This window comes from Drosophila grimshawi, unplaced genomic scaffold (assembly GCF_018153295.1).
Source record: "Drosophila grimshawi isolate 15287-2541.00 unplaced genomic scaffold, ASM1815329v1 contig_44, whole genome shotgun sequence".
Taxonomy (NCBI): domain Eukaryota; kingdom Metazoa; phylum Arthropoda; class Insecta; order Diptera; family Drosophilidae; genus Drosophila; species Drosophila grimshawi.
In genome coordinates this window covers 10,930,807-10,948,853 of record NW_025063240.1, presented here as the reverse complement: position 1 = coordinate 10,948,853, position 18,047 = coordinate 10,930,807, and the positions used below count along the sequence as shown (strand labels likewise).

General features: G+C 43.2%; 1 protein-coding gene across 1 annotated transcript; it reads left to right on the top strand.

Annotated features, from left to right (window-relative positions):
* Positions 1-15,257: 15,257 nt before the first annotated feature.
* On the top strand, positions 15,258-16,849 carry LOC6557817 (odorant receptor 67c). Its single transcript, XM_001984559.2, has 4 exons — positions 15,258-16,057; positions 16,162-16,360; positions 16,421-16,576; positions 16,638-16,849. Exons 1-4 carry the CDS (start codon positions 15,258-15,260, stop codon positions 16,695-16,697), a joined length of 1,215 nt encoding a protein of 404 aa, XP_001984595.1. The 3' UTR covers positions 16,698-16,849.
* Positions 16,850-18,047: the final 1,198 nt, after the last annotated feature.

Here is an 18,047-nt window from a genome sequence, read left to right as displayed (position 1 = left end):
CGAAGAGCAGGACTTGGTACAGGACAGAGTAGTTCATACTGCGTACCCTTTAATTAACAATTAAGTTGCAATTTTATGAGCAATTCAAATTCGCCTTTTAATCCCGCTGCGAATGGGACGGAACAGTTAATGGTCTCTCCTAGTCGCAAGTTGAATAAATTATCATTTCTCACACGTGCGTGTATGCGTGTAGCATATTAAAGGATAGCCGGAAAATCTTCCATTGTGGCTAGTTCAGGCTGCAGTTGCAGCTGCCACACTTGGTCACAGATCCGAACTCACTGATAAAGAAGTCCAGCATAACTAGGGATTGTGGCTTTTAGCCGATGCCACTTATCGCATAAGCTTGCCTTAATTCAATTTGTGGCGAATTTGCGTTGGGACCAGAGTTGCGAGGTCATTATTTTGCATGTCCCATTTTATTTTATTAATATGTTAAGGGCCACATTGTAATTTATACTTTAGTCATGTTTATAAACCTACCTTAGGGTTGGCAACACGACGCGATGCTCTGATGGATTACAAACAAATTGGCGCGCTACACATAAATTTTTATGCAATTTTAATGAAATAAATGATCTGACATACTGGCGACAATATGAAGGGCTAAAACTGCTCGAACCAGTTAAGGACTACCGCAAGATATTTCCCAACAAGTTCGATGAAAGCGCACAATATTTTGTGCAGAGATCATAAACGTTATCCAAAAGGTGATGAAAGTACAAATGCACGCTACATTTTAGGGGAGAAAGACCCTCAAAATGTTCGTAATAATCGAATATACTCCAGCCTGGCCACCCTTTGACTTAACGTGCAGAGCAGAAACGCCTTAAGGTGTGCCTAACATTATCCCAGCTTTCACTATGAATTATATTTATATGTAAATATAAATTTATACATATTTATATATGCGTATGGCTATTTCCGCATCAGCATTCTAAGCATGGCTCCCCATGATAATTAGGCATCGGTATACAATTTGAAAATGCATACAATATTAATAATATTATTTTTCGTCGAAAAACATGCCCGCAGCGACATGAGAATGCGAATGCAATTGGCCAACTTTGAGCCCAGTTGCCATTGTTTATGGCTCTGACACACGCACTACTTAGCTACGTACAGGTAGAATATTCCCTCCACCTCCACCCCCTGCTCCTGCCCCTGCCCCACTGCTCATTCAGATAGTCAATGCCGATAACTGGCTTAGGTAGTTCAGCTTGTGTCTAGTTGGGCACATTGTACTTAAATGGTTCGTTGTGCTGGGCAGAGTCACAAGTAAACAATGTTTCCTGCATGCAACTGCTGGCTGCGTCAGTGGCAAGTTGAACTGGGGTAATGCCTAATTATGGGGCGGGCGTTATCGCTGGCAAATCGGCCATCAAATATGCAGCGCAACGCGTGCATAGATAAGAACCAACATAAATTCGCAAAAGTTATACGAGCTGCAATCATGAAAAGCAACTTGTTCTCTCTCACATAATAACCCCACGTCAGCAATTAACACATTGTGCTCCTTCGATAAATTGAATTTTCTATATGACATTGGCTCAAAACTCAACATGTGGTGGATAGAGCAACGGCCTCTCACCTGTCTCCGTCTCCATAGCAGCCTCTCTCTCTCTCTCTCTCTTTCCCAATTGTCGTGCAACAACAACAAAATCGATATGAGTTGCATGCAATGCGAGGCTGCTGCTGTCGCTGCTGCTGCTCTTAGCCACGGCCTCTGATAGCATGACGACATGGCAGGGCGCACAGGAAGCTGAAGCTGAAACTGAAACTGAAGCTGAAGCTAAAACTGATGCTGATGCCGAGCATGGGCAAGCGACAAGCGACGGTAACATGCGCCCGGCATTATAATGCCAGACGCGACACAGACCGACCCCACACACACACACACACACGCACTCGCACACACACACACACACACACAAACATACGTAGACAGGGAAACTGCTGGAACGAACTGCTGACTGGCAACGTTAAAACCGGTAAATCTTCATAGAGTTTGCTACGTAAGTTGCTCTGCGCTGCTCGAATACTCTAACAGAGTCCATCAGCATCATGATATTCTTAAACAGAATGTTGAAGATGTTTCAGTTGATAGTGAACATGACTGAAATGCCAAAACGACTACTTTCTTGACAGAAACAGAGAACACAATATTAATAAAAATTCTCAGTTTGATTTATTTTAGGGCATTTAATTTTCGCTACGTTTATTTTTGCTTGCACTGCAGACAACGCTGCTGCCGTAGACGATGAGGGTTTATTTCATGCTTACTTTGGCTTTCTTTCTACAGCCGTAAGCAGCCCCACCTAATACTAAGCGCAGTATATCTACCACCACCCAAGCAAACCAAAACTGAACCACCTTGCCACCCAGCTACACAGCCACCCAGTCACCACTGAATTTTCTCTCTGGCCTGCTACTTTTGCATATTCTTTTCAATTTCGACGGCGGCGCTGGCTCGTTTGGGTTGGCTGACTGGCTGAGGCATTTTCTTTTGCAAAACTTTTGCAATTTTCTATTAAAGCAATACACATGCACACATGGCTGGCTCTCGTGTTGTTCATGTTGGTGGTGGTAGCGGTGTCGTCATGTGTTTGCTGCAGTGCTGGTGTGCAGATGTGTGTGTGTTTGTGTGTTTGTTTTTCATATAAAATGGGAAATTTTCTTTATGTGTTGGCGCATGGCTTTTGTTAGTTTTTGGCCCGTGCATCGGCCAAGTGAAATGCCTTTTCCATTCCCCAATCTCTCTCTCCCTTTTCTTTCTCTCTCTCTCTCTCTCTTTGTATCTCTCGTTCTCTTTTTGCTAATTTAACAGTTATTCAGCAAATGTATTTACAAGCAGCACCGCCATGTTTGTTCGCACATAACCTCAAAACTTTATACGCATTTTACCAAATTGCGTGTGCCTTCTTGTTGAAGTAGACATGCCGCACCAACATCGAATCGCTGAGCAGCTTTTTGCCTTTGACTTTTGCCACTGATGCGTTGCATAGTTTTTGGCGTTTTGTGTGGCTTTTGCTTTTAGCCAAATTTGCAGCGCCATGGCAAAATAGTGCTTAAAGCCTTAAAGTAACTCCATCAATTCACTGGCCTGTATCTAATCAGCCAGCGTGCGTTGAAGCTCATTCATGCCTCAGTGATGAAATTTGTTAACACTTGAGCGCCACACGCAGCACCCGATGAGAATCACAAAGAAAGGTCTGTGTGTGTTTTGACCAACAGTTGGTTAACCGTAAAGGGTGTCCATATAACTTCAAAGGTTGGACAAGCTGCTTGATCAGTGAATAGCTTGCTTTATACTCTGCATAATAAACAATATTCGTTTTTGTATGATATTAAATATTAAATGTATGCTTATTAAACTTGGGATTTTATGTGTTTCGAAAGTTTTATTGAAATTGCCATTTGAATTTCATATTAGATGATGAGTTCTCGCCGTTTAACTGTGCACGCTCACCTGTGTCCAATGCTATTTTATCAGCTGTGTGTGCAAAAAGGGCCATAAGCATTTGGGCCAACAGCCCGTCATCGACATGGTCACTGGTTACTGGTCCCGGTGGTCGCTCAGTCCATTGTCCTTTGTCCTCCTCCTTGACTGTGTGGCTGGAGTCTAATGTGCTCGTGTCGCAGGCAAAAGCGTTCAAAGCCATTTTCTATTTTTATGTGCGCACAAACTGTAAAATAAAAAAATAAATGTGGGAGAGGCAGCAACAGCAGCTGAGTAGACGTTATAAAAAGGCAGTTTCGCAACGGTGGCCATAACAGCATGGCCAGAACCAACCCATCGGCCAAGTTAACTGCATTTTAACGCGCATTTCAATTTGGAACGGATATAATTTATAGACGACTGACTGGCGCTCGCTTATGTGTCCAAGTCCACGTTCACGTTCACGTTTACGTTTACGTTTACGTCCACGTTTCCATCCAAGTCCAAGTACGAGGCACAATGTTTGTTGCCTCCAAATTGAACCGTTCGCTTGACTGCTCGCCCAACCCATCCGCCAACCCACCCACTATTCCTCAGTCCGGACAGCAGCGAAGACATGGCAATATCTGCATCCCATATTTATCTAGATTTTGTTTTGCCAGCTCCGACATCGTCCGTTAATGTGCAAAATTTAATAATAAAGTATTACGACCCAGCGGCGGTTAAAGAGTTTAATGTTGTTCAACTCGCTGTTGCAGTTGCTACTGATGTGGCAAATGCAATTTCATGTAATTTGCATTTGCAGCATCTGAAGTTGCAGTCCGCCTTAAAGTATGCTGCAAACAATTTACTTGCCAAATTTGGTCTATAGCTGCAAGTGACTGCCCGGCCTGACATTTGCATCGTTGCCTCGTTGTTGTCCTTCTCATGTTGATGCTGAACTTATTTTTCGTTCAGCGCATTTTTTCCCGTTCTTTTTTTTTTTGTATTGTCCTCGCGCATTTTCCACTTTTCAAAATGTCTGCGTGTTTGAATTGAACAATAACCCTAAGTTGTTGTCGTCGAAATAATATTTTCTGTGCCCTCCAATGCTGATTTCTCATACAAATAAACGTGCGTCGTTGTCTTTCTTCTATCTCTGTCTCTCTGTCTCTCTGTCTCTTAGTAACTCAGTCTCCCCCTTAACTTTCTTACTCTTTCTCATCGCTCGAATTCCTTCCCTGCTGTTTGCGCTACAGCGAAAATCGCAAAGCAATCAAATAAAATTTGAATAAAAGATTCTTGTCTGTCGTTGATTTGCGAAAAGTACAACAACAGCAACAAAATGACAAAAACAAAAACAACAAATTGAAAATAAGAAAATGATGGCCGGCAACTTGTGCGCTTTTTGCCTGAAATCCACTTCAGGGAAGGCTGGGGACCATACGTACTTATTTGACTAAATTTGGAGTGGGTGAAAACTGAAGATGTTTCAATGTACAGTTTTGGTAAAGTTTCGGAGCTGGTATGATCAAAAAGACGTATGGGATAAGAAGAGGAACCCTTGTTAATCTTGCACTTACCTAACTTAAAGATACAATCAACGAAATTCACCACACTCAAAGTCATTCAAGTCTTTGCTTCAATATTTAATTATTTCCTTAAATTTTCACAAAGACAACAGTCTGACACTGGCCTTGACCCTGACCGTGTACGTGAATTTATGTTGGCTTTAGCCTTGACCGAAATGCTACGAAATGCAAATTAGTTCAACCCACAAACGAGCCAAGTAAAATAAAAACAAAAACTCATTACAAAGCACTGCTCAACGCGACACTCCGCGCGGCCTTATTTAATTTCATACCAAATTACACAAGAGGAAGAGCAAGAGCAACAGCCGCAACAGCAACAGCAACAGCAACAAAGGCGACCCACATAAATGACGTCACCGAAGGGCAGACACAAAACGTGGAAGCAGCTAAAACCTAATTAGCCAACGACCGCGACGCGACGCGACGCGTCGCCAGCATCGCCAGCGTCTCCAGCGTCGCATCATTTTCAGTGTCACGGGCGGCGACCCGAAGCGTCGTTTGTTCAGCCCTAAAGATGACCCCAGCTTCGAGAGGGCCCACATTAAATTACGGAAGCGTCCAGTGTGGCATTTAGGACGTGGCAAAAGCAAAAAAAAAAAAGAAGTTATTAACGCGGCCCAAAAAAGGAAGGTCGCGCTAAACTTGATAAAGATATTTCTGCTAGGCAAAGGGAAAAGGGAGAGCAAATGCGTGGTACTACTTCTGTTGAGATGCCGGTCTGACCTTATAGCGAAAGTGTTGACCGCAAAACGTGCTGGGGGCGCTGGCGGTGGGAGGTTGGAGCGTGCAACCAGCAGCAATTTGTTGGCCACCATTTGGGTCAAAGTTGGCAGCAGCTGGCGCTAATGTAATTAACACCAACTCGCTCTCACACTCTCTCTCTCTCTCTCTCTGTCTCTCTTTCTCTCACCAGTACATCCATCTTGGCTGCCGAGCTCTTGCTCTCGCTCTCTATTTCTCTCTGTCTCTCTTGCTGGAAAGCAGCGCAATTGGCTGTCACTTGTAACAGGCGCACAGCACTGAGAGCTAATGTTTTTAATTAACTTTTGGCGTTTTGCAGTTTGCCTGCTTTCCACCTCCCAATTTCTACCACCAGAGCTGTGGGCTTTTTGCAGTTAATAATTGTGGCTTTGGCTGCTGCGCGTGGCACAAAGTTTTTGTCGCATGCTCTTCTCTCAGTGCGCGTGTGTGTGTGTGAATAAAGTCCTTGCCCCAGTATGAAGTTGTAGGTGTGAATTGGCGCTGAGTCTGAAGCCAAAAAGGAACTGGGCGAGCAGCAAATTGTGAATGACATTTTTAGAATGGAATAAGCAACAGAGAGACTAAAGACATGGGTAGAGAGAGAGAGAGAGAGAAAATCAGAAGATGAAAGAGAGAATATGTACAATTTAGAGAGGGAATAAAATGAAACTGCACTGAAGCTGACAGCTTTTGAATGATAATGATAATTAAGCTCAAATGCCATTAAATTCACTCCGTTATAAAATGATAATTATATTTTCATTTATTGCTTGTAATTCAAAACAGCTTCTGCCAAAGCCTATTCACAGAATTAAACTATTAAAATGTATATTAAATGCATAATTACCAGCTATCAATATCAAATTGCAGTGTTAAGGACAGTCCACAATTAACAACCCTCGGAATTGCACAAACAACTGGCAAGCTGACAATACAAATTATCACTTATGCCATTGATTATTGTCAATTGCCAATTGCCAATCAATTTCGGCTGGCAGTCACAGGAGGGCGGCAAAAATATCAATTGCCAAATGCCAAATGCCACAACGTCACGTCAAAGTCCTAGCTAAGAGAGGGGTGTGTGTTGGGTCATTGAATGAAATCGTTTGTTGTTGGTAGGCGCACAAAAGGCACTCAATAAAGCAAACTGAGCCTGCCAGCCTGCTGACTGCTTATTGTGTGCCGTGTTCTGGCCATGCCAACTCTCTGCACTTGACTTGCCAACTGAACAAAGGACATGCATGAAAAATACGAAACCATGGTGCATGCAATGGACTCTGAATGTTGCAATTAAGCGCAGCAGATCTCGAAAACGACATCGACTCAGAAATATGAACCCCTATTGAGCCTCCATCGATATTTCGACTTACCCTTTTGTATCCACGCAGCCCTGCAGCCTGGGCACCCTTTCCTGCTGGTTGTTATTGTTATTCCATGTATTTGCATAATTTGCATATAATTCTCTGTCAAACTGTTAGAGATACAAAACAACACCGAAACATAAAAAAAACCGCCGCTCATGTTTTTCAATAACTCTATGCAAATTCGGTCGGCGTGTGAAAATTTCATACGACTGCCAAACAGTCAACACAGCTGCTGGCCTCGATGGAGAGATGGAGAACCACCCGTAAGAGGAATACTATAAAATAACAAAATCAACCTCGGCGACTTGCACGTCTGCAGTCTATAAATATTCAAGCGTTGCATTGGCAAAAGTTTTATTCAAAACTTTTAATGCTGCGACAGCTTAAAACAATAAAAGAATAAAAATACGCACCAGCTTAGGTCAATTGGCATCGGACAGCAATTCGCTACATATATATCTATACATACTTAGAAGTGGCAGAAAACTGGAACCAAAGTTTGCACGCCGTTTAGCATTTTGTTACACTAACTTGCAGCGGCACTTTGAGTTTGGGTAACTGGGAAGCGTTAAAGTTTTCGCCACAAATGCGTGGTGGCAACAACGAAAGTAAAAACAGTCGTGGCACAGTTGGAAGCATGTGTACGAATTGAAACAATCAGCATTCTGTTGAAAGGGTCTAGTTTTAATAATAAAAAAAAAAACAAATGACGCAATTTAAGGAAAAATAAGCATCAATGAAATCGTCTTGAGTGTGGCAGAACACATAATTGCAATGGCACCATAAACTATGCCTACACATATATATACATATTTATATATACATATATATTCATACTAAGTAACTCATTAGTATAAAACTTTGTTACAACACTTAAAGGCTGTGCTTGCTCATTTAAATCCATTTCATGCATCATAAAATGCCATTCCTGAAAAAGTGTGTAAAAAATTCCAGTAGAAGAAATGACTGGGCCAAAAACTCATCGAGTGGGCCAATTAGCACGCCATAAAGTGCACGATACAAGCAACGGCAACTGCCAAACGGTAGCGCCTTGCAATTAGCCAACTTAATTAAGACTCGGACATGAACAGTGCCTTAAAACGGACGCCGCATAATGAGCGAATTTGCATAATAAAAAGCAAATTAAGTGTGTTTAACTAGCTCTTAAAGGTGCGGCCAGCCAAGCAGACAATAACATACAGATGTGTAAAGCGGCAAACAGACAACGATGGGAACCCAACTTGCCATCTTGTGTCTCATGTGAATGGTGCAATTGTGGCTGGATTGCAGCCATGCTAAGTTCAATTTATATGCAGCCACTGGGTAAGCAATTCTGCAATTCTGCAACTCCCATGCATAGCTTTCCCTCCCCTCCCCTACACGCCCCGCACCGCCTCTTGCTTTCATTTATAGTTAGTACCATAAATTTGGGCAGTCGGCCATGTCCGAGCAAATGGCGAACTGACCCACGCCGTGGCCACAAACTTAATTTCGTATTTGTTGCCAAAAACAAAGGCCCAGCCCATAAAAACAACAACAATAACAACAAAAGCGCTACAAAAAATAAGTGCTATGCGATCCTACATCGTAGTATATATATCCTATACTGCTGCTATATGTCTGAGCTACTACATACAGTTGGCAGCCAGTGGCTCAGCAGCCGCATCGACATTTGGGCCAGCCCATTGGCCATTTGGCCATTTGGCCAGACATTTGTCTGCAACAGACGTCGCCTCGGGGCGTGCATTTTGTTTACATTTGCCAAAAAACGGCAAGTTCTGTTCTGGTAGCAAGTTTATTAGGGCGTATGATTAATTGCCCCTCACAGGCGCCGGCACAATTCAGCCGCAGGCAACATTTTGAGGAAACTGACCCCAAACACAGCATGACGAGACCCAAAAAGCTTCACTTACGTATAAAAAATTTACGCGAATTATTACAGTTTTTGCTGCAGGCGATGGTTAAGACAATTCCCACAAGGGTAAGGAGTAATAGGTGGGCGTGGCTTTATGGTAATTAAAACTGACATAATCAAGTTTATGGAGTTACAAATTTGAGCAACAGTACTCGGGCAAGTTCAAATAAAGGAAAGCTTGAATTATTAGCATTAACATTCTATTTTTCAAGACAATAGTTTCACCTCAAAATTCCATACAGAAAGTTAAAGAACTATTGCCATTAAACTTTCATCTCTCACACTGTGATTATAATTAGAGACAACTTTATTGCTCGTTGAGGCAAACAACTTCAGTTAAGCCATCGAATTCCCATTCTCAATGGGCCGCATCAGCAATGTGCTCACTAATTTTTTGCAATTGTATCTTTTGCTTTGAATGCGATATCTATGAAATCCATCCATCTATCTACGGCTACTTGTAACTGTATCTGTGCATTGTGCATTGCCAACCTGCCGCTGGAGAGCATTTCAATCAAAACCGCACTAATGAAGCCCATTGAAAATGCAATGCTTAAGCAGCAGCTTCCGATTGAAACCAGGCTCCACCAACCCCCTCCCTTCATCTTCCACAACCACCATCCGCACACTTCGCTGCCCCTCTTCAAGCCAGCGTAACCACATTTCAAAGTGCAGAGATCCAATTCCCCAGGCGCTAGCAGCTTTCCGCTTGGCGTCAATTTTAATGGGCGCGCTATATTAATGACATTTTCATTTCCATTGCATCGGCGATGGCACAAAAAAAGATAAAAGCATGCGTATCGTTATCTTGTAAGTGTGTGTGTGTGTATCTTGTCAGCATAATTATATGGAAAGCACAGTACAAAAGACAGTTGACAGCATAGCCCTGTCTGTGTCCTACTCTCTCGAGCTGTGCTGTAGCAGTTGATTTTTGACATTGCTTTCGTTGAGGGGGCGTGGCAACCAAATGTGAAATGTTATTTTTTCAAAGTGCATGCGACGTTGCCAGTTGGTCTTGATGTTATTGTCGGTGTTGTTGTACGCTTGAACACATATTCACTTGCCATGCAAGAGGTAGCACTACATCACTTCACACCACACCACACCACAGCACACCACAACACATCACACCAGACCATACCTAACCACATTAAGCCAACGAGCCAACCACTGGCGAAATAGAGTTCTTGCTGTTGCCAGGTAGTGCCTTCAAGTATAATATTTTTCCACATTTCTTTATTTTCATGTTGCCATAATTGCGTCGTCGACGTCGGCTGCATTTCTTTTGTCCAAGTGCGCCTCATCAGCGTCCACCATCAACTCTCGCATCAGCTTCAGAATATGCCCCATCTTGTCTGCCCCTCCCAACGGATTCAATGCTTCTGCATCTCTCTTCTTCTCTTTTACTCAGTCATGCTCGCGGTAATTAAAGCGAACTGCAAAATTTTATGTTTTTTTTTTCGGCGCTTTTCAGCGTTGTAATTAAAAATTGCAAAAGTATTTTCTTGTTTTTTCCGCAGGTTTTGCGTTTTTTTTTTTTTTACTGCTGCTGGGAGAACAAATGCCGAAAAGCTGAGTGGGAAAACCGCGTCAAAAGCAACAGAAATGCATTGGACAGCCCTTTTCTCTTTTTCTCCTTTCTCCTTGCCGGGAGGACTTGGCTGGGAGTGGCCCTTGGCTGGTTCATTTTTTGTGTACGGCATTGATATGGCGAAAGCTGCAGGGATTGCTGTCATTTCGGCCATGGAAAGAGGAAACCGCAACTTAAAGCTGACTGAAGTTGAAGGCTTTCTGAACGTATGCAAAAATGCAAGGATTACATATAAAAAAGATTTAAATGTAAAGACACTATTTCAAATTTATAATACGATCATAGGTCATCATTGAAGATATATATAATATATTATCAAAACTTTTCACAATCTTGGTTGCTGTCAAATGTTGCGGAGTAACTTGACAAGCTTCCCGCAACTCTCACTCCAAATTAGCAGCCGAAAAATGACCAACATTTTGGGGCCAATCAGAAAAAACTGTCAACTAGCCATAAATAAAAAATAAAAAAATGCTGAGGAACCAAAAACGACAAAAATGAGCAAATTAAATTAGGCAAGCAGACAAAAGGCGGCCTGCAATTTACAGAAAACTGCCAACAAATCAAATTGCCTTATAACCAGATCTCAGTCAGCACATAAAACGATCGCTGTCCAATTCCCGCGTGGACAATTGCAACGAAGGAATGAGCGGTTGCAGCAGTCACTGCAACAGCCACAGCCACCGCGACAACCAGAATCGCTGACAGAGCAGCAGGAGCAGCAGTAGCAAGAGCAGAGTAAATAATTTCGTCTTGCCATAAAAGTGCAGTACGGCGAGGGTGGGCAGTGTCGGTGTGTCAGGTGCTGGTGGGGTGGGGAATGGTGGTAGATGGCAGCATCTGTCAATTGCTTGGAGATTGATGCCCCTGGATAATAGCGACGCGAACAATTTGCAGACGACAACACGCCACAGAGCCAACAACGAGGTGGTCGCATGTCCCCAGACAAAGTGAATGACAACTCTTTAGACTCTGGCTGGCTGACTGGCTTGCTGGATAGCTGACTGGCTGAGTGGTAACGGGATTTTAAAGCAAGTTATTTGCCCAAAAATGGTGGCGACAGACGGCAAAGTGTCGCAGTGCCGCCGACAAGTGACAACGGCGCATGCGTGACTTAGCGAATGTGGCCCAATGTTTGTGCCGTCGTCTCCCGATTGCCGGCCAAAGATTGCCAATTGGCAATTGGAAGACACTCATTGTTGGATTGTTGCCTCGCATTGTGGCTGATATGGATATATGGTAAATGCAACATTGACTGACACTTTGTCAGCATACGCAACTTGGACAAATTTGCCTTGTTTCCCACTGCCATGTGGCAGTAGTGGCAGCTGCAGCTGCAGCTTTGTCTGTTTTGCAAGATCTGTGTGGCATGCAAGGGGTTTTCAAGCTTAAGCCGGCAGCTGCATGCCTAGACATTCCTAGACAAAGGCCACATTGTTTGTGGCGAGCAGAAGCAGGAGCAGGAGCAGGACCAGGAGTATGGGTAGGAGCAGGATGCAATAAAACGCAGTCACAGGTGCATCAAATGTTGGTCCAAGTTGCAGTCAACATGTTGCCAAGTCATTAACTTGAGCCTGTTTCAGCTTTTGTTACATGTTTCTGATTACTACTGCTGCTGTTGTTGTTGCTGCACTTGTCGCATAGGGGGTGGGGAACACTGCTGCAACAAAAGGCGGCCAGGACATGGACATGGGCTGTTTTGTTGTCGGTTGTCGGCCGGATAATTGCAACAGAAACAGAACTTAAGGGGCAGCTGCGTTGGCGTTGGCAGCGCCTTGAGCGTTTAGGCCATTTGAAAAGGGCCATTGCAGCCCTACAGCTGACTGCTAATGTGGGAGGAAGAGGGGGGAGTGGTTTGAAAAAACAGAAACAGCAGCGCCAGCAACCACTTTGCCCAACAACAACTGCTGTTGCTGTTATTCCTCCATCTGCGCTGGCATCGTGTGTGTTTGTCTTGCTCATGTGCGAATTTTTATGGCCAAGGAAAACAACCCCCAAGCGGCACGCACACACAGATACACACATATAAACACATGAGTATTATTTTCAAGTGTACGTGTGTGTGTGTGTGTTTGGCAATGTCAACTGGGGCGGCTACAAGCTGCTAAGTGCACTTGCCCAGTATTTCTTTGCCTTTCATTTGTTTCTCCTTTGCCATTTATCTATATGTGTATGCGAGAGGTTGACTTGGGGTGGTGCTTCTACCGCTGACACTCCCCCTCACCAACACATGTGCCATGTTTTATTTTGTATTTTTTTTTCTCTTCAGTAAATGCCATGAATATATAATGCACTGCACTTGAGGCGCTCCTCCCACTCCCGCTGCTCGCTCGCTAGTGACAAAAGCGGGCGGCTAATTCAAATGATGGGTGCGGGACTCAGTCCGTCAGATAACTGCATTCTCCAAATGTTGCCAAAGGATGCAAGCTCACCCAATCTCCCATACCCAGCCAGCTGGGCAGCATCTTTGTTCGCCATCCGTTGCCGTTGCCGTTGCCGTTGCCAGTCGGCCGGAAAGTAATTAAAATCTGCGCTTAAGTGCAGGCTCTTAAAAGCAAGGGAACAGAGTACGGGTGCCGAGGCGAGATATATCAACAAAAGTGTTAAAAGAGCTACTGAAATATGCAAAATGAAATATTTAATAGGCCTGTAACAAACGCCTGGAAAACGGAATGAAACATTCGAGATTGGGCAAAGTGCTTGACGCCATCTATTGAAAACAGTTCGTACAAATCTCTGCATCCTTGCTGACAAATCATTGAATTCATATTCGCATGTCCTTTTGCGTTACACTAGCGCCATCTGGCGCATAGCGAAAACTGTTCCCAAAATCACATCGTAGACACTAAACATCGTAATGGGAACAGCTGGGCCCAGAACATAACACATCGATTGTAGGGGTTGACTCAGGAAACATTGCAGCGATGTTAACATCGCCGCAATTGAGTTCCACTCAAGCAGGACGCACTCAAACTCAATTACCCCTTCAAATTAATCACTCCACTCACAGCGCTGCACGCAGGAGCAATGTTGAGTGAAAGAGCAGCACAGGAATTGAGCTAACTGCAAATTGTTTTGAGTGAGTGGCATGCGAATGAGTTTGAGTTGAGCGTTGTGCTTTCTGCGCTAATTAATCGAGATTTCAGCTATTAACATTGCTACTTGCTGCTTAAATAATTTATTGTTGAATTGTATTTGACGAACGGTGAATTGTTTCGAATGTCAAATGCCCATCGCTGATTAATTAAATAATTACAAATGGCCAAAGGTTTAAAAACACCCAAACCAAAAAATGCAAACCATTTTTTAATATGTTACAAGCATATCTACAACGCAATCGGAAAAAGTTTTTTCTCTGCCAAACGTAGCTGCGGGCAAAAGTTTTTCCAAAACAGCAAAAAAAAAAATTGAAAAAATAGGAAAAAAAATCATTCAAAGCCCATCTCTTCAATGCTGCAAATGAACAAAAAATGCTTGAAGTGAAGTGCGAAGGTGTGGCGGGTGGGTTGGTCACAAAACTGCGAAAATTGAAATGAAAATTACCCATTGTGGCAGCAGCATTTCAATTTGAGCTGCCATCTTGCACGTGCCTTAGCCTTACGCCTCGTGCGCTCTTCTCAGCTCTTCTCAGCTCTGCTCTGCACTGTTCTGCTAATGGTCCGTGGCAGTTCCTGGTTTCTTGACTGCTTGCTCCAAGCCATCCATAAAGCCGGCTTTTGCATTTTATTCATGTCGTGCGACGTCGACGTTCGACTTTATTAGTTATTTTCTGCTCAATTTGTTCTTTGGAGGCAGGATAACAAGAAAAATTATTTTCATTTCATTCAACTTGAACACATTTAGCATTATGGAAGAAAATAAAAATAAGAGAACAAAAATCAAATCGTTAGTTAGTTCAGTGCAGGTAGCAAGTAAATCCATTCATTGGCACTCGAGCGAGCCAACTTCCAATTTGAGGCTGAAACTGGCTACTCACAATTGCGTTTCGGCCTTACAGTCTGGGCACGTACTAGGCCTGGTTTTAAAACACGCGATAAGCGATTATAACTTTATGACTTTGAAATGCAAATTAACGTATTAGGGTATTGCAAACAGTATAAGTGTATGCGTACATGTATATGATTAAAATAAGATGCATCACACGACATTTTGTAGAGATATATATTATTAAATCAATATTATTTATTTGTTCTGCATCTCTTGATAATGGGCGACTGTCTGCGAATAATGCTTTTATAGATTTTATAGTATTTTAAGAATAAATTAAAAGAGTATTCCAACTATAATAATAATCCGACTTCGTTTCCTGGTATGAATGTATGTATTTTTGTTACTTGAAGCTCGCAAAATCTTTTCTAGCAATGCTCAACGGCCAGCGAAGCTAGCTCCGTCTGGTACAATCAGTGAGAATTTTACAGCTGCGACACTTTATAGTTCTAACGCCTAATTAAATTCTTGTACAAGTTAGAAACTTTACGCACAATTATCAACACTTGGCCAAGGCGCCGTGATGGGGCACAAAAAGTTGACAGGCACGCCCAGTTCGCTGCAGTTAAACGGAAGGTATAAAAGTCAAGTTTTGGCCACATCCTGTACAGTTACAGAAAGCGAACTCAGACGGCAATAAATCAAAACCATGAGCAGCTCCTTGATAGAGACACCTCGCACTTTCGAGGATATGATGCGGATACCAGTGCTCTTCTACAAGACAATCGGTGAGGATATCTATGCCCATCGCTCTACCAATCCGTTGAATTCTCTACTGCTTAAGATCTACCTGTATGCGGGTTTTATCAACTTCAATCTGCTGGTGTGTGGTGAGCTGGTTTTCTTCTACAAGTCAATACAGGACTTTGAGACAGTGCGTCTGGCCATTGCTGTAGCTCCCTGCATTGGCTTCTCCCTGGTGGCTGATTTTAAGCAGATTACTATGGCACTCTATAGGAAAACGATGATACAACTCCTGGATGACCTGGAGGAGATGCATCCCAAGACACTGGCGGCACAGAGTCTCTACCAAATGGCCGACTTTGAGCGCACCATGAAACGTGTCATAAGAATCTTTACTTTCCTCTGCCTGGCGTATACCACAACTTTTTCTTTTTATCCGGCCTTTAAGGCGACAATCAAGTATAATTTTCTGGGCTACGAGACCTTTGATCGTAACTTTGGCTTTCTCATCTGGTTCCCCTTTGATGCAACCACCAAAAATTGGGTATATTGGATTACTTATTGGGATATTGCGCATGGCGCCTACTTGGCTGGCATTGCCTTTCTCTGTGCGGATCTTCTGCTCGTCGTGGTCATCACCCAGCTGTGCATGCACTTCAATTACATATCGACGTGCCTCGAATCTCACCCATGTAATGCGGATCAGGACGAGGAGAATGTGCGGTTCTTGACCACAATGATTAAGCATCATAATAAGTGTTTGATGTAAGTGATAATTAAATCAGTTACACATTTATTTCTTAAGAGACTCACTGACTTGTTATCAGGCAGTCAAATTAGTTACTAAACTCATATCTTATCCGTAAAAGGCTCTGCGAGCAAGTCAACAACATGTACAGTTTTTCGCTGCTACTCAACTTCTTGATGGCCTCAATGCAAATATGTTTTATTGCCTTTCAAGTGACTGAGTCCACAGTAGAAGTTATTCTGATCTACTGCATCTTTCTAATGACGTCGATGGTGCAAGTGTTTCTAGTTTGCTACTACGGCGATGCATTAATAGCAGCGGTATGTGATGATTTAAGTGAGTGATTCTGGATTTTGCTAAAAAATGAATACACTTTGCAGAGTCTGCGTGTGGGTGATGCGGCCTACAATCAGAACTGGTTTCAGTGCAGCAAAACTTATTGCATCATGCTTAAGATGCTCATTTTGCGCAGCCAAAAGCCAGCGATGATAAGACCGCCCACATTTCCGCCCATTTCATTGGTTACATACATGAAGGTGAGCGCGTTTTTTTTTTTTTTAAGTTATAATAGACTTTTTACAGCTTTTGTGCTTTTAGGTGATCAGCATGTCCTATCAGTTCTTTGCCTTGCTGAAAACAACCACTGACCGAGTCTAAGTTACAATGATAAGAAGCCTTTTGATTGCTCCTGCTATTGTCATGGGCTAATTGCGCTATTGGCAACGCTATGCGAATCGAAATACTCCGCCTCTGCAAGTAGCTTCAGTTCCCAATGGAAGCTAGCTACAAACCTAATGATGTCCACTACACACTTTGATAATATTTAATTAAAAATCGCACTTAAAATTAATAAGCTTAAATTGAAATCAATATCGCCCGAACGAGCACAAACGCAAAATGTGGAAAACAGCAAAATAAAATAAATAGAAGAGCACACGGAGGAAAACAATTTTTCAAAAAGAATATTACAGCAGCAATAAGAGAAAATCTCACATAGAAACAAAAATCTGTAATGGCCCCCACTGTGGCGTCCAGTATAAAAAGATGCCAGGAGCAATCTCCCCATTTACCACTCCCCATCTGGTAATAAAAGGAACAACATAAAACGCAATCACAATCATCGACAATAATCCGGCAGCAGCAAAAAATGCTTATTATAAAATTTCACAGTTTTTCAATGAGCGGCAAAAAGCAGCAAAAAGCAAAGCAAATCAAAAAAAATAACAACAACAAAAAATGGAAAACAAGTAATAAAAAACAGCAATGGCTTTTCAAAATCATAATGGCAGCTAGTAACAAGAGTTTTGTGTACAAATAAGTGGAAAAAAATTGACAGGCAGTACCATTACGATCAGCATCCACATCTACATCCACATCCACGTCCATGTCCATGTCGGCGTCAATGAGAGCAAGCAAATACCACGTCAGCAGCTCCAGTGGTACCACAGCGTTCCCTTCGCCAGTTCGTCGTGCACGTCACGCGCAACCACTTAAAAAACCTTGAGCCACCCAAATCAGCACCCGCATCCACACCCACACCCACACCCATTACCAAGCCATTCTCCATTCTCCATGCCCCATTGCCCGCTCCCCATAAAGCTCTCCTCGTTGCATTTTCCCTTAACAGGCCGTTAGTCGTTATTATTTTGGTCCATTGACGCTGCGGGCCATGGCAGCCCAGCTCTATGTATACTGGTATATATACCTCGGCCATATACACCCCCTCCATCTCTTCTCGCAGCTTCTCTCTCTCTCTCTCTCTCACACTTCATCACAGTTTGCTGTGCTTAATGCGCCGTTCAGGCCAACGGCAGTGCACGGGCCACATTATGTACCACCACCACCATCACCACCACCACTATCAGCAGCCGCCCGTTTCTGCCCGGCCAGTCCATCAACATCAGCATCACCCACCTCCTGGTTGGGCTGTTTGCCACCCTCGTTGACGTTGATGTCCCGTATTGGAATCGCGTTCGTCTCGCCTTGTTCGTTCTCCTCCTTGGCCCT

What these genes read in the sequence shown, in the direction of transcription:
- LOC6557817 (XM_001984559.2), top strand. Translation starts at nt 15,258, where the DNA reads ATGAGCAGCTCCTTGATAGAGACACCTCGCACTTTCGAGGATATGATG. An exon ending in CATCATAATAAGTGTTTGAT is followed by an intron (nt 16,058 to 16,161) that starts GTAAGTGATAAT and finishes TATCCGTAAAAG; the next exon opens with GCTCTGCGAGCAAGTCAACA. An exon ending in GCGATGCATTAATAGCAGCG is followed by an intron (nt 16,361 to 16,420) that starts GTATGTGATGAT and finishes TACACTTTGCAG; the next exon opens with AGTCTGCGTGTGGGTGATGC.